Source organism: Coturnix japonica, chromosome 3, assembly GCF_054131305.1.
Source record: "Coturnix japonica strain WE chromosome 3, WE-NBRP24, whole genome shotgun sequence".
NCBI lineage: Eukaryota > Metazoa > Chordata > Aves > Galliformes > Phasianidae > Coturnix > Coturnix japonica.
The window spans coordinates 30,054,465-30,074,591 of NC_140665.1; the positions used below are offsets into that span (position 1 = coordinate 30,054,465).

General features: G+C 54.1%; 1 protein-coding gene across 2 annotated transcripts; it reads right to left on the reverse strand.

Moving 5' to 3' along the window:
* Positions 1 to 64: 64 nt before the first annotated feature.
* TMEM151B (transmembrane protein 151B) lies at positions 65 to 14,496 on the reverse strand. Of its 2 annotated transcripts, none has more exons than XM_085543200.1 (3): positions 14,197 to 14,496; positions 6,580 to 8,807; positions 65 to 3,701 (listed from the first exon to the last, which is right to left on the reverse strand). In XM_085543200.1, the coding sequence occupies exons 1-2, from the start codon at positions 14,284 to 14,286 to the stop codon at positions 7,371 to 7,373; spliced, it is 1,527 nt and encodes a 508-aa protein (XP_085399326.1). In that variant the 5' UTR covers positions 14,287 to 14,496; the 3' UTR covers positions 65 to 3,701; positions 6,580 to 7,370. The 2 variants fall into 2 exon arrangements, with proteins under 2 accessions (XP_085399326.1, XP_085399325.1); XM_085543199.1 differs by having other exon boundaries at positions 14,094 to 14,494.
* Between the last annotated feature and the right edge of the window lie 5,631 nt (positions 14,497 to 20,127).

A 20,127-nucleotide genomic window follows, 5' to 3' on the forward strand; every position in this document is an offset into this window, starting at 1 on the left:
AGGGCTCAGGTCTCTCCCATCTCTGAGCAGCCCCCGTACCCACAGACCCACCGCTGACAGCCGCTTCCATGAGTCATCTGAAACTTTTATTACACCGATTTGGTTTACAATCTTTGTACTTTGATATTTCCAACAAAAAAGGCAACATTGTGATATACTGTTTGTACATATATAGAGAGACGGACAGAGCTAGATCATATTGACATAGTTGAAGAGTAAAAACTGTTCCCAGTGCTCACAAAATAATTTGTTCGCCACGTACCCGCTTGTGCCTTGCTCTGCCTGACGGACACAGGCCACCTGCTTGATGCCATCCATGGCCATATAGATCAGAAAGGATCGAGTGCGAGGCTGTCCCCGGTACCAGCAGCCACACAGAGGAGCCCTGTGGGTCACCCCAGAGCCCTTGCAGGGCATTGTAGTGCCTTTCTGAACCGTTTGTGGGTTCTTCAAAGGCTACATATGCAAAAAATACAGCCAGGGGCAGCTGCTGTGAAACCTTCCCACCCGGGCTCCTCCAACTACTTGTTTCCCATCCTCGAAACCGAGGTATCGAATAGATTGATTTTATTTGCATTTACAAAATATTTCCACTGGATGACACACCTGAATGAGATGAGAACTCGTGTTCAGAAACAGCAGAAAAGACCCAGGTCAGCTTCAGGCTGAAGGAGAGGCTCCAGCAGTGTGGGTGGGTTGGGGGCTTAATGGGAATGTCAGGTCCTGGGAAAGCCTGTGGGTAGCTCCAGGTACAGGGCCATGCTGGACAGCCAGTTGTGCAATGGAGGTTGATGCCAGGAGGGCAGGGATGGGATAGCACACACACCGGCCAGCACAGCCACTGAGGAGCAGGGGTGGGAAGAAAAGGGCTTGTGAAAAATGCATCACCTGAAAAAAAACATTGAATTGCTTTCCAGGATGCTCTTGGCTCCTTTTGCTGCGTGCAGCCAAGACTATCGGCACCATTTAACCACCATCCAAGCATGCTCCTGAGCTGTGTTCCTCCTGTGAACTGCTTGGACACCACAAGAGACCAGCAGCCTATTACCACCAGCGTGCGAGGCTTCAAACCATGGATGAATTGTTAACAATTAAAGCCCCAGCAGCTGATTGTACCAGCAGTTTCTCCAAGTGTGATGCTGCCATTGCCCAGTCAGTCGTCACCTTCAGGCTGGGTTACAGGTGTGAGCAGCAGCAGCTGCAGGCACCCATGCAGGATGGGAGCATCCCCCTGCCCATGTGGCATGTGTGGTTCTGTGCCAGACTGACGGGGGGAGGGGAGGACGAGGCAGGGGAATGATGGAGGTGCCGGGGGCTGGCTGGCAGTAATGGCAGATGGCGAGCCGTGCTTTGTGCAGGCAGAGCGAGGAGCCGGTGGCGGCTTCCTGAGCCTCTTGGCTTCCGCTCACAGCAACGGAGGCACCGGTTTGCAAGGTGTCGTGCTGGCATATGTTGCCAACAGGATGGCAGGCTGCTTTCAGGCATCAGCTGGGGATGGAGGAGCAGGAGGACGCGTGGGGATTGGTGCTGCACTCAGCATCCCTTTGCTTCAGCAGGGCTGGATTTGTCCCTGTTGAACTCCATCCCTGCCTGCCGCCTACCTGCTGGCCATAAGCACAGCCGGCCACGGTGTTGCTGAGTGGTATTTAGCCACAGGGGAGGGAGAAGGGGGCTGTGTGTGGCCTATGGAATGGCGTAGTAGAGTCGGCTGTGTCTCGTGACATAGGGGACATAGCCCAGTACCTCTTCTGGTGGCACTGGAGAGGGCTGAGGCGTGAGCTGGTGAGTCTGGGCAGATGGAAGCAGCACAGAGCCAGGCCTCACATCAGCCTCCCTGGGCAGAGGGGACAGCTGAGATGTGAAGCATTTCCTCCCTGCAAGCTGTGCCCAAAATAGCCAGCCCTGTCAGATCCCCATCCCTGGCCATGATGGATTAGCCTCTCCCAGGCACAAGGCAATTTATTCATTAGTGACATTTACACCTTGTGGCTGCATTATCCATTGCGGTTTGGTGACACGTGCTCTGGCTGTCAGTGCTGGGCCTGGAGGCAGCAGTGTTGCTCTGACGATGCAGCAAAGCCCTGCCTGGGCACCTCAGCTGGGAAAGGCCTCCTCCATCCAGTGTATCTTCATGCAGGAAGGGCCTGCCCTGAAAGTCCGCTTTGCCCCAGCTCTTCTTCATCCTTGACCCAAAACACAGCTGCTGCACTATAGCAGCCTCTCACCCTGCTTTGCTTCACGTCTCCCACAGAAATCCCCACATCTGCAAAGCCTCTGACAGCTGCTCTCAGCCAACCTGTGGGCACAGGGCACGCAAGTGGTGCTGAGCAAGCGGTGCTCACATTCAGACTGGTGGGTTACCCCATCAATACACTTGAGGTCACTACGAGTTCAGTGACATTTCCCAGGAGAGGACTGGAATGGTGTGAGCTCATGTCCCAGAAGCAGCTGATGGAAGAGGGGTGATTTGGGAGCTCAAAGGAATACTAATGTTTGCATTGGATTGGAGGAGGGTGAGAAGAGCTGGAGAGCATTGGCCAGGGAGCAGATCCAACGGCTCTCTCCTCTCAGCCGGCCAGCAAGGGATTAGCTTCATCTCAAACACAGCTTATTCCATGCTTTTATCCCTGCTCTCTGCCAGTCACTGCAGCAAATGTGACACTTTGCACCATCTTCCTGCAAAAACCAGGTCAGGAGTTTCCTCTCACAGATCACTGAGCAATGCCCTGCCATGCTGCAACCCACTTGCTACAGAACGAAGGGGACGTACCAGACCAAAGCCACCAACACATCCAGACTTACCCTTGGAGGTGCACCCAAACAACAGGCAACTACTTCTCCTTGTGCTGACGTGTGCTTTCAACAGACGCCCTCTCTGCGTGTGCTCTGGAGATGTGCACTGACTTAGGAGTGGGTCTTCCAAAGCTTTTCACCCTGTCAGGTTCATGGGCTGCCACCCAAAGTCTGAATTCATGGCATGCTGGCTGACAGCGCTGCTAATGGATATTTGGATGGTGGGACCGATACAAAATACTAAGTCATCTCAACACATTCTAGCTAGGCATTTTTTCTTTCACTAATGTAAGTAGCTAAGATCGCAGAAGCAGCTTGCATTGATGGAGAGTGAAAGAACCTCGTGTCTGTGTGTGAAGTTACTTTGCTCTATGAAGTCCACTACATTATAACCACAGCAGGCAATGCATCCACTCCCAAAGTCTGCAGGATTGGAGAGGCTTCAGGATGGGCACTGATATCTCACAAGCTTCATTTCCCTGGAAGGCTGAGGTTTACAAAAAGCAACCAAACAAAAGGCCCCAACAAAAACAGTCTCCACTGGAAAGAGGGGAGGAATAAAAGCCAGTTAGCTTTCCAGCAGCAGCTGTGCCATGCTGCATACTGTCACTGGCTCCTCGATACTCGGCATTTCCTGGACGTGTTGCATAGGTTGATGATGGATCTGATAGTAGAGCCTGGCTGTGGGCTGCAGGAAGAGGAGATTGCTGAACTCCACAGGAAAACTGTCCTTCCCCAGGTGAGACAGATGGTGTGAGGAGGGAAGGAAAAAGGGGAGGCCATGAGTCTTGCAGATTCAATTCTGTCCTTGGAACTTGGTTTCCCATTGCATGTAGAAAGGCTGCAGTCCTGTGGGAGAAGGCTCCTCTCCCAGCACAGCAAAGGTCAATTTGCTCATTAGCTGGCTTCTGAGGGAGTAAACAAGATCACAACCATGAGTGTAATGTTTCCCTTCATGGAGCAGCTGTGATGGAGGCAGCAAAGCGGAACAATTCAACCCATTGCTTGAAAAGACAGTAGAAATTCAACATTCATTCATGTTGGCCAAGTCCCAGTGTGAGCTCTACACATCGAAGCAACACCGCAACAGATCAGTTTGTCTGGATTCAAGGACAGATCACTCTGAAGAGTTGCTAAGCCACGCTCACTCTGGCATAGCACCACAGGCTTCAAGAAAGTTACACTAGGAATGAATGCAGCCTATTTATGTCTATCAGAAATGTGACTTAACACCTTTCTCATTCTTCCAGAATTCCCACAGAAACATGAACCTAAGTGGGCTCAACCCGAAGTCTCTAATATGCTCCCAGGCCCTATAATACAGCCTTCTATCCCCAGGTACATCTGGCTTAATGGAAATTATAGGCTCACATGCAATGCAGGAGGCAGTGTTACCAAACAGAGCTAACAAACCATAACACATTTCTGGGACGATACAGATCCAGATCGTTCTCATAGAGACCCATCTTCATATTCACACAGACCTCATTGTAACCACTGACCATACATGAAACGTGATTAGAAGCCCATACCACAAGTTGAGAATTACAGTTCTTTGGTAGCACGACTTCTCAGTGATATTGCCATGTCTCAGAAATGCACCCTATGGATGCTGCAGCAGAGTAGGAGAGCACTGCAGCAAGGTTCTGCCCTGCTAGAAATAAGGCAGCATCCTGGTGAAATCAGACAGCAGTACCGAAGCCACCATCGGAAAGGCTGGAAGGAAAGCTTAAAAGGTATTACTCTTTCCACAAGCTAATTAGCAGGCAATGATTTACTGCCATCACATGCTACCCATCTTTCTTGAATTTCCTCTTAACAAACCTTATCCTGTGGTCTCCCCCACACAGGCATCCACAAACAGCATTGGAGCCTCGCAAGCATGAATGGAGAAAGATAACAAAGAGGGCAGAGGTGTTCTGGGCGCTATCTGAGACATTTCTAGTGTGTGCTGAAAGACAGATAAATGGGTGGTGATGTGCCTTGGAGGTCAGCTAACCCAGAGCCCCTTTAGTTCATGAAAGCTGGAGAGCTTCCGGCAGCTACAATGGCAGCAAAAGGAAACACCAAACAGTGCAAATACATTTTCCAGCCTTGTGACAGGGTAGAAGAGCACTCTTCTAGGGATGTGTCAGCAATGTGAAGTGCCAGGACAAGGTGCTGGCAGTGTTCCCACCTCTCCTGTCCCAGTATGAGAGGAAAAATGCTGGCAAGTGCAACTGAATCTGATTCCTGGCCCATGGAAAGCTGCAAGGGGTCAGTGGTGTATTGAAAACAGCAAAGCTTTCTAGAGCGTGGAGCAGTCTGCTCCTGGAGAAACATCATGAAGAAGCCCAAAGAGAGACAGGGACCAGCAGAACTTTAAAGGACAGGGCACAGTCCCTCTTTGGAGGACTTTCTGTGCCCTAGGGAAATAAAATGCCTGCCAAACCTTTGCTGAATCCATCTGTCTAAGGCACCTTGGAGGCTAGAGATACTGCAGCCTGATTTAAGCAACGTGTAGGAGATTTTAAAGAGACTGTGTTGGAAGGGACACAAATTCCTCACTAGTGACCCAGTGCAGCTCCACTGATTGAATGTCTCCTAATTCACCAGCATATAAAAGCCCATGCACACTGTGAGGATTCTCAGCATGGGCCTAGGCTTGCATTATGCCCTTGAAGAGAGAAGCAAAAGCACCCAGAGAGCCAAGGGCTGTCAGTGAGCATGGAAATCCCAGGGCAGCCAGTGGGGCTGTATCCACTTCCACCCAGTCTGAATCTGTGCCATTAATACCGAGAACAGAAAGCAGAGGAAGATGTGCCCATACCAGAGAGCTTGTGCTTCCAGATTCTCATAGAGGCCCTCTTATTTCAGACATCTATGTCTGGTAGTTAAAATAAGGGTAGGTTACACGACAGAAGCATAACAGAGTAAGATTTTAAGGGATTTTCTGTTCAAACCACTGTTGTTTGGAGCCTAACCTTTGAGATCCAGGAGGACAAATTGACTTGAAGTGCAAAAGATACTGTCCAGGGCACACAGGCACAAACAAACAGTGCTCCGGGGGCAAGGCCTTTCAGATCCGAGGGATGTGACCTCTCAAGGCTCATCTGTGTATCCTACAGAGATGTGACACTTGTTAGAGAAGGATCCTGCAATAGGTCCAGTTTCAAACCTAGTTCACTGTAGATGATTCTCTAACGTGGGCTGATCTGGTGGAACAAGGCATCTGCACCCAAGACCCCAAGACCTGTAGGTGAAGCAGTGCAACATAACTGAAAAAACAGACCCTTTGTTAATGCCTTGATGGTTTACTATTACATCTTGCATTTCTGACAGTGTGAATGTCTGAATGACCACGAGCTAATTAATGGACTTGCTCTTGAGACCCGAGACTTGCTCTTGGCCATCACCCGCCCTGGTGGATGAGGGCAGCATGGTGAGCCTGAGCAGGGCTGTCTTTGCTCCCCAGATCCCCAGTCTGGGGTTCCCAACACTCCAGTGTGTTTCTGCATTTCTTCCTCCCTGCCCCTTAGAGCTCCCTGCCAAAACCATGCTGCTAGAAGACTGCAGCTTGGTGTGCAGCCAGCAACTAGCCTAATTTTGTGCAAAATTCCCTCTTGCAGAAATGCACCACCCTGCTGGTCTACTACCAATAGCTGAACTGCAGCTGAACCGACCAGGGCCTTCCTTGATGCTTGTCTGAAGCTACTGTGGTAGGAAGGGACCTCCACCAATCAACATGCCAACTTAATATCCACACGCTGCTGTCCCAATCCCATCCCTTCCCCTTCCCCAGCTCACCAGGGACCTCTCGCTCATCTTCCAGCTGAGCCCTCCTCCAATCAGTAGATCAGCGTTGCTGCACTCCATTCCGCCTAGAGGCACCCACGGCTGCCTGTCCACGGCCATCCCAAACAGACAGTCCTTTACCCAGGGGACGCTGACCCTCAGAGTGCCAAAGCTTCCTAAGGAGATGTGCCTGGGGTCCTCCAGAGGTGATGCCTTTCCCAGTGAGAGCATGTAACAGTCGGAGCACAGCCTAAAAAACAAATGGGGAGGGTGGGGTACAGCCAGGGGGCAGGGGAAGCTGGATTTGTGGTGTTCAGCCTTCTCTCTAAGCTGTCAGTCTGTGCCAGTGCCTGGGTGCCCTGGGCCTTCATATGCAGGTGGGAATGCTGCTGCCCCCAGCCTGCCAGGGTCTGGCTGCAGCAAGGGGAGGAAGGCAGCGAGGTGCAGCAGGGTCTGTCTGCTGGTTGCTGCTTCTCCTCCGAGTACATGCCAGCCTGGGGATGGAGCACCCACTGCAGCACCCCCTCCTTGTTCCAGGCCTGTCTTTTCCTTCCCTGCTCTGGATCTTGACACTGTGAAGTACTGTTTTAGGATGATTATTTTTCTTTTTTGCATGTGGTGGTTGATCTAGAGTTCTGTGCCAGGTCGGGGGAGCACCATCACTCACCCCTGCAGGAGGTCAGAGCCACTTCTCTGTCCCACTTCATCCTCCTGGGCCATCTCCCTTCCCAGTGCTCCTCCCTCAAACCCCACGCTGGCTCGGGCCAGGCCATCGGCAATGAGATCCCACCGCCCCTCCACCTTCACAGTGAGGTCTCCACGCAGGACCCGTTGCGGTGGAGGTGACGGTGGTCATGGTTCAGGCAGCCTTCGTTGCGGTGCACAATGAGGATGGGAAAGTAGAGGGCGTCCTGATAAGGAGGGGGGTCTTCCTCTTCCACTGTCACTTGGCTGGAGAGGCGGGTTTGCTCTGTTGGGCAGCTCTGCTCATTCAGACTCCCGCTCCGGCTCTGCCAGAGGCAGCTGCGCCGTGAGCCGTACAGGCGGCCCAGCGAGAAGCGGCTGCTGCTGAAGGGGATGCGGGGGCTGCCGTTGCAGATGCTCAGGGCGCTGCGGGAGAAGATGGAAGAGCTGCTTATAGTCCTGTGGCACCGCTCGCAGTTCTGCCGGTAGCCCCCGTAGCGGCACGCGGAGTAGCTGGTGCAGCCAGACAGCCCCACCAAGTCCATCAGGACGGCTTCCGAGTAGCTGGGCACCAGCTGCTGGTTGGATCGGATGTGCCACTCCAGCTCGGTGCTGTCCACCGTGTTGACACGGGGCATCCTCCGGCAGAAGGAGCGCTCCTCAGCTGGTGTCACTGCCACGTAGTCAAACCCAAAGAGTTTCTCCACGTGGTAATGGACGTAGGAAGTGCGGTACTCATTTAGCACCCGCAGGGGCCAGGATAGGGTCAGCAAAGCAGCCACCCAGAAAACATAGTGGGATACGTACCAAGGCAGGTTGTCTGGGTCGGAAAAGGCCACCATGTATTCCTTGAAGTCCACGTTTTTGAGGTGCATCCCCTCCCTGGCCTCCATGTAGTCATCCAGGCCCTCGTTCTCGGTGAAGAAGCGGGCCCGCTGGGTCAGGTAGGAGTTCTCTGACTCCACGTTGGCAAAGCTGAAACACTTGGTAAAGCGGAGCCGTGTGGCTGGGTAGCTCTCCAAGTCAATGAGGTCCTTGGAGATGTCCTTAACTCCACAGTTGGAATAGTCAAACTCTGCCTCTGCCACGTGGGTGTTGACTCTCTCGTGATACACTTGGGTGGTGGTGTAGGCATCCCCATTACGATAGCGGGTCACCTGCCGGGTCCTCCGGACATAGTGGTAGCTGATGGCCTTCCACCAGATGCACGGGGTCGCCTGCTGCATCCTCTGCACTCGCTCATGCACGCTTTCCACATCCACTTTGTACTGCAGCTCATTGCGGGTGTAGCAGTGCCAGCACTCCACCAAGTATACCACGTAGAGCATCACCAGGAAGGCCAGAGGGATGTAGACGTAGCCATTGGAACAGGGGCTGTCGTGGTACATCATAGACTTGCCCTTGTAGGCGCTGTCAAAGGTCAGCCGGGTCACCTTGGTGACATGGCACCACGTCATGGCTCCCATGCAGCCATACATCAGCAGCGACAGCAGCAGGCATTTCCAGTGGGACTCTCGGCACAGCGACTTGCTGAGAGACTGCTTCACCGGCCGCTGCTGCTCCAGAGGGCCGGGAGAAGGGGAGAGAGAACAAGAGGAGAGGTCAGTAGGCTGCAGAGACAAGAGGAAAGCAGGCAGGCAGCAGGATGCTAGGGGGAACAGATGTCAAGCACAGCAAGATGGAAGCTTGTGGATCTCCTCTGCATGCCTTAGCTCTCTGCGCCAGTCCTGCCAAAGCAGCCAGCTCCAATGATGGCTCCCCTCCTCCAAACACCACATTGAACCTCATCCCACTATGCCTGCGACTCCTTGCACACAAGTCCCCTTTTCCCAATCACTACTCATAGTTCAGGTTGCTCCTACTAGGACAGCACAAGTGGTCTGGAGTACCTATAGCACAGAGACCTTCTGCAGCAGGAAAGACCTCTGTTTGGTCATAGCGATCTTCACTACACCACTTAGCAGCCCAGAGGCTCAAAAGTGCTTCTGAAGTGCTTCATAAACAACACAAACAGGAAAGTGCTCTTCCACAGCTGAAGTGCAGCCACCTTTGGATGGAGAGAAGGCAGTATTGAATAGCATCCTAAAAAGTGCTCAGACTGGAAGTGAACAACACCCCACAGACCTGCAACAGCAGGGTGAGGCGAGACATAAGGCATGGCTGGCAGCAAATGTAATTGTGTTTTGAGTGAGAAAGCCCATCTTTATGGGAAAACTGCTCTCAGGTCTACAGCGATGATTAAAGGACAGGATTTCAGCAATAGCACTTCTTAAAGTGATGGTGCATTCACTAGAGCCATCACAAAGACCTGTGAAATCCCCCCACTTAAGGAAACCTCTGACATGTTCTCCAGTACCCCAAAGGCTTGAATACTGTTCCACTGCATTGCTTATTTGGTCAATGAGACTGACATTACCAATCCCCAAGAAATGGCATGCTAAGAAGTGATTTACTTTCTTATACAAAAGACTTTGTCCAGCAATCTCCAAAGGTATGTCTCAAAAGAGGTGGTGAGAAGCACAGCCTTGGGCACATGCCACAGATGTCCCTAGGCAGCTTTCAGCTTTGCCCTCCATCTCTCACTGCATGCAGCATGGATGGGCTTCAGGCACTCCTCTCTATATGCCTTACTTAAGCCTTGAGCCCAGCTCCCCTCTGGATGTCTGTGCCTAAAGATATCAGAGCCACGCTGACTTTGCCTGAGCTCACCTGTGCTTTTGCAGGGCCTAAAGCCATCTGTAATGTCACCACTCATGGCAACGATCCTTAAGCCTGGCACCATCCCTTCTCTATTCCTTGGCATGCCAGCAGGCTCACTGCAGAGCCAGGACAGGACTGAGGAACCCCTGCAGACTATGACTTCACAGTCCAGGCAGTGTCCTCTTGCTTCCCAGGCCACTGGATGCCAGGAGCCTGTCACCAAGGATCCCAAAGATCTTAGTGGATTCGCACTGCCAGGGAAGGGGAGGTCACTTTCACTCTTGGCATGAAAAAGAACATTTCAGGAAGAACCAGAGGTTGCAAGGCATTTGCAGGCCTGGAGAAAGATCTGGGCCTCTTCTTTCCTCCACAAAGTCCCCCTTGCTTTCCTTGAAGAGCATCTCAGCCCTTACCTTCATCCCCTAGAGCCGCTGTAGCCCAATCTTTCCTCCCTTGTGGGACCACAGCCACAGTGATCAGCAGGGCTGGCTCCAGCCCAACTCCAGCAGAGGTTTCTCTCCTGGAGGCAGCATGCTGCCCTTCCCTGCTGCCTGTCTGCAATGAGTGGAACAGGGAGCCATGCATCAAAGGGATGCTGGCACCAGGAAGAGAACAATGGCACTTCCCTCTGGGGGTCCCAACCATTGGTGGCACTGAGACCTCACTCTGTGGCAACCTGCTGAGAGCAGGAGCTGGCAGCAATGACACAGAGCTGAGGAAGGCATGCAGACAATGCTGCTCTGCATGCAGCAGTGAGAGCTGCAGGTAGCTCTGCACCCTACACCCTTCCCCATGCAACCCCCAGCTGCAGCAGCATCACATGGGGAAAGATGGGAACTGCAGGGAGAGAATAGGGAGCAGGGAAATGAAGCAGGGACACCTTGCAGGAGCTGCCTGAGCTGTGCCCTGCTTTCTCAAGCCTTCGCTGCAGTCACAAGGGTCTCAGCCCTGACACAGCACAGCTCTCCTGCACTATGCCAGCACTCTGGCAGCTGAAGATTTCCTCTGCCCCAGCTGCCTTCTGCCTTGCAAGCCATCCCCAGCTGCAGCTGGTGCAGGGCTGGCTGCTGGTCCTGCTCAGTAGAAGGGTGATGTGGTTGGAACCCTGCAGAGCTCCAGGCAGAGCACGCTGCAGGTAGGGACCCGGGGCATGGCACGGGGAGGATGATGCAGCCACGGCTCGCTTCCAGGAACTGTGTTAGCAGGGCTCCAGTCCACACAGTATTCTCCTCCTAAGACTACGCAGCATCCAGACACTGCAGCGCTTTTACAGGGTCACACTAACCCCTGCTGTATGCTGTTTACATTCCCATTTTGTTCTAGGTTTTTGAGGTAAAACACGTATACATCAGTGGCACCGATGGGGCCTCTGAAAGCCAATTGAGTGCCAATAACGGGATACAACCACAGCAGAGCTGGAGGAGGAGCCAGCTGCAGAGCCTAATCCTGGTAGGAAATGCAGCATCCCTGCTCTTCTCCAGGGCTGCACAGGGCTCACATGAGCGTGCAGCCAGCTCCAAGGCTTCCCCACAGAAGTTCTGAATAAGGTCAGCTCCCTGAGCTCTTACCCAGCCTTGCAGAAGCCCAGAACAGCAAATGAACACGAAGATGAGAAAGCCGGGGACAGGGAAATCCTTTCTGTCCCAGAATGGTGTCACTCAGAGGAGCGCAGGCTGTGACATAAATGCCACAGTCACCTGCTTGCTGCAGTCAGGTGGGATGAGGTGAAGGCCTGCCCTGCTCTGCTGCAAGCAGGGTCACCAGGAGCTACCCCCACTGCTCACACCTGAAATGGACAGGTGAGCTCCACCTCTGCTGGAGAGAGAATGGAGTCAGCCCTGGCTGGGTCAACACCTTTCTGTGACCCCAACCAACGTCTCACCTTCTCCTGTCCCACTGCACAACCTCCCAAATGCCTGCAAGCCACCTGTCTCTGTGCGTGTGTGCAAAATGCATTTGGGAAATGCAAGGGGCAGGTGGATCCCGTGGGCTGTCTCCTGGGCCTCATACATGGCCTTCTGACATCACCCTGAGGTGAAAGGAGATGCATCCCCACACCCACAGCTGCTGCTCAGGGGAGGACAGGAAAGGATGGTGGGATGACTTATGAGCAGCCACGAGTCAAACTAAAATATCCACAATGCAAAGGGCAGAGGCAGCACCCAAAAGGGGCCCGTTGCTGAGCTGAGCTCTGTTGAGCACTTAGTGATATCGAGATCTGGGGAATCCTTATATGTCCCTCAAGACGACCCTGCCCAGAACCCTGATGGCCAAGCACATAGCAAAAGCCCCTTTGTTGCCCTTACCTCTGGGGTCCTGCAGCTCTGTTGAGCACTGAACAACACCAGAAGTGCTGCGGGACCCTGTCACATTTAAGACCTGCCACCATCCTCTTATGCTCTGTGCAATGGCAACTGCTGCTCAGGAGGGTCCCATCTGGGCCCAAATGACATCCCACAATCGCAGCTCAGAAACCACTACCCTGGAAGCAGCAGCTGGTTCGGCCCAGGCTGGCAGTGCTGCCAACTGCAGAAGAAAAGGAGAAGCAGAGTATCTAGGAGGCAGGGAACCCTGCCAGCAGTCAGCTCCTGCAATGGGCCCAAGGTCTCCATTTTACAATTGGAAGAAAACCGGTTCCCTCCATCACATTCCACCTCAGCAGTAGGATGAGGGAATTTTTTAGGTTGTCCTCAGGCTGAAGAGCCTGTGTCTTGACATTTCATAACCTGCTGGGTGGAAATGCGTTGCTGAGAGGGATTCAGCCCGGCGCTGCTAAGTGTAGGTGTATGCCTGTGATGCCAACAGGAAGCAGGTGCTTGGATGGAACAGCAGCTCCTCTACAGCCAGCTCTGGCTCACTGCGTGCCTTGCTGGGATGAGCCAAAGGGTACCTGGAGACTTACCGGGATCTGAGGTACAGTGACCTGAGACACAGAGATAAGGCACCTTCAAACAGGACAGACCCCATTTCACCTTTTCCAGACCCCAGACATCCCTGTAAGGAGAAGACGCAGCCTCCCTCTGTCCATGGCAGCTCCATGGCAGTCCAAGACAGCTGCTGACTGAGGGAAGCGAACCCTTAGACCCATGCGTGCAGGTCATGGACTCCAGCCCTTCTGTCTGCTCCCACAGTGATAGTGGCAGTGTGTCTGCCAACCACTACAGAGCCAACACAGCCTGGTTCATCTTCTCATGACTCTGTGTGGCACGGGATGCCACATAGAGCCTGATATATTCACCCATGCTTCACTTGTGTCATCCAACTCAGCTCTTGAGGTGACACCTCTTGGAAGGAACCACACTCCCTTGGACATAGCACCGACTCACAACACCAGCAGGGCACAGGAGGTAAGAGACCACGTCCAGGAATGATACATGTATGTATTTGTCCTACAGAAGCACCACGTTGCTCGGGCTCTATCTGGAGCCCTGGGGCTCAGGGGTTGTTGGACAGCAGCAGGAAACGAGAGCTGAGGAAGAGCGTCAGAGTACACTCTGTGTGCACAGCTCCCCAGACCTTGAACTTCTCCATTCCTCTCCCACAATTATTTATATCTAAATACACGACTGTATATATAGGACAACTCCACTCGCACGTATGTTCTCCCCAAGCCGTGGAGGCAGAGAATACGGGACTATGCAGCACCGCCAACTGCAGCTCCCCGGCAGCAGCGGACGGCGATGCGCAGCCCCGCGCACCCCCACCGCGCTGCCCTCCGCAGCCTCCCGCAGGTGAGGAGCGCTCCGCTCTCCCTGCGCTGCTGCTGCTCTCCGGGGACTGCGGTGGCCCTTTATCCCCGTGGGAAGCCCGATCTGGGGTTGGGACAAAGGGGCTCAACCCGCTGCCGGCCGCGTCTTCCCTCGCATCCCCCCGAGGCAGGGACAAGGAAGAGGGAAACTCATTTTCCCAAGCGCGGCCACTTCCCACTGCAGCAAGCCAAAGCCCCGCGCTCTTCTTTTGTGACGGTCCCCATTCTTCCCCCCCATCCCCGGCATTCACATCCAGGCTCCGTTCCCGTCTCCTGCGCTCCTTCCAGCTGCGCCAGGGCCGGGCCGGAGCGAGAGGGTGGAGGGGAGGTGGGGGGGCACCCCGGGGCAGCGGGGCCGCGGCAGGGGAGGGGAGGGGGCTCCGGGGGTCCGTACCTGTGCGGGCACGGCGCGGCGCGGCTAGCGGCGGGGCGGTCAGCGAGCGCGCCATGCAAAGCCGGCCCCATGCAGATGGGTAGGGTGGTTGGGGGCACCTCACCTCCTCTCGGACCCCCTCCGCCTCCTCCGGCGGCACCGACGTGCCGCTACCTCCATCGCTGGCCGCGGCCGCCGAGGCCGGGGGGGACATGGCGGCGGCGGGGGCTCCCCGCTGGCGTCGCCTCCGGCTCCGGCCCGCAGCCGCATTATCCCGCCCGCCGCCGGGCGCTGCCTCCCCGGACCCCGGGCGGGCGGCGGGGCGGGCGGCGCGGCGGCATAACCCCACCGCGGCACGGCACCAGCCGCGGCACGGCGGCAGCGCTCGCCGCCCGCCGGCCCCCGGCCCCGCCGCAGCGCAGCGGAGGGCGGGCGGAGCCGCGGTGGGAGGGACGCCGTGGAGGGGGACGGGGACGGAGACGGAGGGGGGCGGCGGGGAACGGCGGGTCACCTTGAAGAGGGGATGGGGGGGAGCGCCGCACGGCCGCCCCGAGCTCCCGGGCAGCGGAGCCGCACGGGAGAGCTCCGCCGCCGTCCCGCCGAGGGTCCCCGCTCCCGTTCGGGGACAGCGGGAGCTCTGGCTGCGTTTTGCCCGTTTGTGTGGATAAGTCGGCTGGAGGCTGTCGTGCGGCCAGCTGGAGCTGCTGGTACCGCCTAACAGATCCAGCCTCGGGACTGGGGGACCCGAGGGAGACGGCAGCATCCTCAGGGGATGCACACAGCACACGAAGGGCTCAGACCCAGATACTGCAGGTACAGACCTGCTTCCATGCCAGCCTTGGGAAATAGCTGTCTGGCTTTTCACAGAATCATAGAATCACCAAGCTTGGAAAAGACCTCTAAGATCATCTTGTCCAACCACCATGCCCACTAACTGTGTCCCTCAATGACACATCCCTGCATTTCTCAAACACCTCCAGGAACAGTGGCTCCATAACCTGGATTTCCCCACATAAGCTGCAGAATTTGCTGGAAATCGCTTCACTTTTTGCAATCTCTGAGGCTCAGCCTTAGGGCTGGGATGCACGTTTGCTCTGCTGCCTGGAACAACATAGGAAACATCTGTAGGCCTCATGGTCTCACTCGAGGAGACACACATGGGGAACTGCAGCCACTGCTTCCCATGGGGACAGGTGTGGCAGCAGGGTAACGCTAAGGAGCTGCCTTCCAAAGAGGCTGGGATGGATTTCCTTTCTCCATTCCCCTGTTTCCATGGGAACAGCAGCACGCAGGAACAGCCTGCTCTGAATTTCACTGCCTCTTTCTCAGGCACCCCCTTCCCAAGCCTGCAGGCAGCTCTTGGCTCCCAAAGGGTGTCAGAGCCATCCTCCGTGCTGCTTCCGAGCAGAACTCAGCACTGTGTGCACCGTGGGCACAGCCCATTCCAGCCGAGGTGTCTGCAGCTGAACACTATCGCATGCACACTAGCAGACATTTGCAGATCATCTGCATGCATATATGCATTTCTGCTTTATACAGTGATGGGGACTCGTGGGGGAAGTGACATCAGCTGGACCAACAGGAGTGTGTGAGGTGATTGTCCTCCAGGAGCAGTTGTTCTCTGTTCACTGTTGCTCTCCCAGATGTGGGAAAGTGACCCAAAGAGGGCGGATGGAGGGGAAAATAGAGTGATACGAGTCTACATCTTTGTATTCAGACCACCACAGGCTTTTGCTTGGCAAGGAGCTCCCCAACAGCACCACGGACTGCAGGGAGCTGTTTGCTGTGGTTTGCCTACTTTGGTTTGTTCTCTGCTGGGCTTAAACCTTGGGATGGTGGCTGCCAGTAACCCTATGGAGCCATCCATGCAAGACATCTCCTATCAGTGGGTTCTAGAACTACCAATGATCCAGAAGGATGCTTCTTTTTTTGTATTGAACGCCTTGGATTCTGGCCCAGGCAGAACAGTCACTGCATCTCAGAGACAACATTGCTAAGCACAGCCCCAGCTTTCCTATTTCTGAGTGGGGATGTCACAGAAAAGTTCTGTGCCCTGCTCTGTCTCAACTGAAATGTGAGTTCTCAGCCACCGAAAGAGGCACACTGCAGGTTTCTGAGCTCAGAAGGGAATGCAGGGACATGTTTGCTATGTGCTGTGAAGAGCACAGGCTTCCCCCAGAGAATAAGGTGGTATGATGTGTAGGTCCTTTCCACCCTGCTCACCTCCCCACAGGCTGGCAGCCAGCTGCATATGAAGGAAGGTGTCTGGTTGAAAGGAAGGGTAGGAGGGGTGTTATCTGCTTCCCAAGTTACTCCTTCTGTACACCCTTTCTGAAGTGAAAATGCTGTGGGTTTGGGGGTGCTCCAGCAGAAGGTGATATTGGAGAGTGGTGAATTTCTGGTACAGGGATATTTCTGATTGCTGGGAGAAGCAGGAAATCTCTCAAGAAGACATGGCAACCGAAGCAATATCCCTAGAGGGACGTCGGCAGGTTTATTCTCCAGATACCCCATATCTGCCACTCTGCAGAGACATTCATATCTGTTCCAGGCAGATATAAAGCTCTGGGTCATATTGGCAGTGTTCTCCATTCATTTTCTATCATATGTCAAGCCAGAAAACTTCTCACGCCTCCATCTCTGGCACTGGCAGGAAATCTCCTTTTCGCTTCTGGTTCAGTATGGTGTCAGTTTTTACCCCGACATTAAATCTGCACTTCAGTTCTGGAAAATGTTTGAAAGAGGCTTTCCATCACACCAGGCAGGCACAGATACCTCCCTTTGTTTCAGTGTTTGTACCATAAGTGTAACAGTGGATGCACTGCAATGTTCTGCAGCAGCGTATCTATATAAATACTGGCTGTAGCTTGGTTGAGTCCAATCGGTCAGGCATGGTCAAACCTCAATCTCTTGTTCCTGAGCAATCAGAGATTCCTACTGCTCTGCCTCTTCTCTCTTAAGAAGGTGTGTTACAGAGAATCCCCTCATGTTGGCCACAGGATTTTCTGAGCTCACAGATTGCAGCCAATTAAATTCAGACATTTCAAGGCTATTTTGTGCAGCTGTCTGAGCCTTTCAGAAAGTGTCGCTCCAATTAAACTGCTCCTTAACAATGCAACAAAAGGAACACGGGTGCAGGGACGTGCTTTTTGCTCCAGTTAAATACAGCCCTTTGCTGCTGCTCTTCAGCCTTATGGACATCGCTGCGGCTGTTCACCTCTTCAAGCATGGTGTTCCCAGGAGATCTGTGCCATCACTGAGATTTCCCTTGGCTACAGCCAGGCTGCTGGTTTTGTTGGTTTGTTTCTTTGCAGTGAAGGGGAAACCCACTGAAGCCTGCAGGGCTCTTTGCCACTGGCCAAACTGCCAACCTGTGGGTGAGCAACCGGCTTCGAAGGTCTTTTAAAACAGCACTTAGATGCAGTTGTTTGCAATGTTGTGAGGTCCCGCTGCTTGTGCTCTGTGGTACCTTTCACACCTGGGAAATCTCTGTTGCCTTCTCCCATCCTTCCATTCCCAGCAAGCTTCCTGAGCACAGTTTGTTTTCTTCTCACTCAGCCCCCAAGAGAGGCTGTTTCTCCTTCACTGCAATTATTTGTGAGGCTCCTCAGAGGTTTCTGGCACAGCCAAGTGACTTTCCTCACTGTAACAGCCCAGCAGGTGATCTCACATCCCCCTCAAGCAATGAGCCCCCCCGGGCCAGCCCCTCTGACCTGCTGAGTGGCACCGCTTTGACCTGTGCTTGGCTCCTGCATGCTGTATGTTGGGATGCCAGCCTTTCCCCTGCCTCCCAAGCCAGCTCTCCCTCCTCTCCTAACCCCTTCCTGGGTTCCTCGCTTGAAGCACTGTGGCTCGCCCAAGTCTATTCTCAGCTTACAGTGATGCAGGCATAGAGAGACACAAGCCCTAATGCAGCCTGGCAGCTCGGTGCGTTGGCTCTCCGGAGAGCAGCACCAAGCTGCATGAGTAATATCCAGCAGCACCGTACAGCTTGCTGTGAGTGGGACAGCCACCTGCAGCAGTGCTGGGGAAGGTCTGGAATGGAAGGGAACATGGGAGAGATGGAATAGATGGGAGGGTGCAGCCAAGTTGGGGGCAGGCAGTGCACAGTACTGCCTCTGGCAGCAGGTCTGGCTTTCACAGCTACAGAAGGAGCCCCAGGTGACAAGATTTCTCACCTCAGGCAATGTCTCACCATCCAATTACGCCTGGTTTTGATGATCTGTCCTTTGAGGCCATCTGCCACCCCCTTCCTACATCTGCCACCTCCCTTGGGAGGGCTCTGGAGCCCGCAGCAAGGCGCACTCCAATGAACACACTGCAAGACATTCCCAACCATCTGCACAGAGGTGAACAGAGCCCTGCTGCTGCGCTCACAGGTCCGACAGCAGTCCCATGAGAAGGATCCAGTTCAGAGGGAAATGTGGTTAGCACGTCTGGGCTCTTTGTTCACCCAGCCTGCAATCTAGCTTGCTGTTCAGGGCAGCTTGAGACAGCCCTGGTGTTGAAAATCACACAGCGGGGCCTGGCACCTCTCTGGCACTGCATCTGAGCTGGGAGCCTGTCTGGGTGGCTGCTGGTGCCGTATGCGGACACTGACCTCTAGTGGGTACAGATCCCTTTATTTCATAGAATTGTGGAATCGCTTGAGTTGGAAGGGACCTTTAAAGGCCATCCAGCCCAGCTCCCCTGCAAAGAACAGGGATGTTTCTCCTTGCAATGGTAATGATGTTGAGTGACATAGCAGAAGGGGGTGGTAGAGAGCCCAGAATCATAGAATCATTACTGCTGGAAAAGACTTCTTAAGATCTTCTAGTCCAACCATCCACCTACCACCAATATTTCCCCTCTAAACCACAAGCAATAACTTTATGATGGAGCTGTAATTCCGTACAGTATAGTGCTGTATAAAAACCAGTAAAGGCATTTGGGGAAGTATTTTATGGGTAACATAAAGCTGAAAGATCAGGAACTCTGTGTGTGTGGGAGGAACTTCCAGGGGAGGTTCCGGTTGAATATTAGGGAAAAAACTCTTCTCCAGAAGAGCAGTGAGGTGTTGGCACAGCTGCACAGGGAGGTTGTGCAGTCACTATCCCTGGAGGTGGTCAAGAGCCGTGTGGATGTGGCACTGAGGGACATGGTCAGTGGGCATGGGGGGGTGGGTTGGTGGTTGGACCAGATGGTCTTAGAGGTCTGTGAGTCTATGAAAAGGGGGGCAACTCCTGGCATGGCTCAATGGCTCTCACAGAAGATGTGTAAGAGTTTGGCCTATGATGTGCAGACCCCAAGCTGATCACTTCCCCTGTGATTTCTGTGCTGCACTTTGGGCTGGCTGTGACAGCCCAGTAACACCCAAGAATGAAGAGAGGCCCAGATGGACTCTGCCCAGTGAGGGGCCCTGCAAGTTATCAGCTGTGTGCAGCAGGGTCAGAAATGACATCTGGGATGCAGCCACCAGCAGGGTGTGAACGGGGGTGCCATGAGTGTATGATCCAGATCCACAGGCAGAGCTGGGAGGTGTGGGAGAAGCCTGGCTGGGCAATGCTCAGAGAGTGATGCAAACCTGCAGCAGCTGCAGCCGGAGGGGAAATCCTCAGCACGCTGTGTGTGGTTCTGAGCCCACGTGCCCAGTGCCAACCAGGTAAACTCCCTGCAGATGTGGGAACAAGCAGGTCCTTCCCCTCCTGCTGGGTGCAGCAGGAAGGTGTGCACCTTGCAGGTGAGAGAGGAGCAAGTGAAAATAAAAGCAGTGAAAGCAGCAAGTGAAACCTGATTTCCAAGCGTCACCCGTGTTCAGAGCTATCTAGATTGCCTTCTGTGGAAAGCCCACTGCGTGGGGTGCTGGGAGGTAACCAGATAGAGCCCACAGATCCCTGAGGGACACAGCTGGATGGCTTTGATTTGGGACCTTTATAGGCTATCTGGTCCAACGTGGTCGGGATGAATAGGGACATGCACAGCTAGGTCAAGTGCACAGAGCCCTGTCCAGCCTGACCTTGAGTGTCTTCAGGGACCGGACATCCACCACCTCTCTGTGTAACTTGTTCCATTGCCT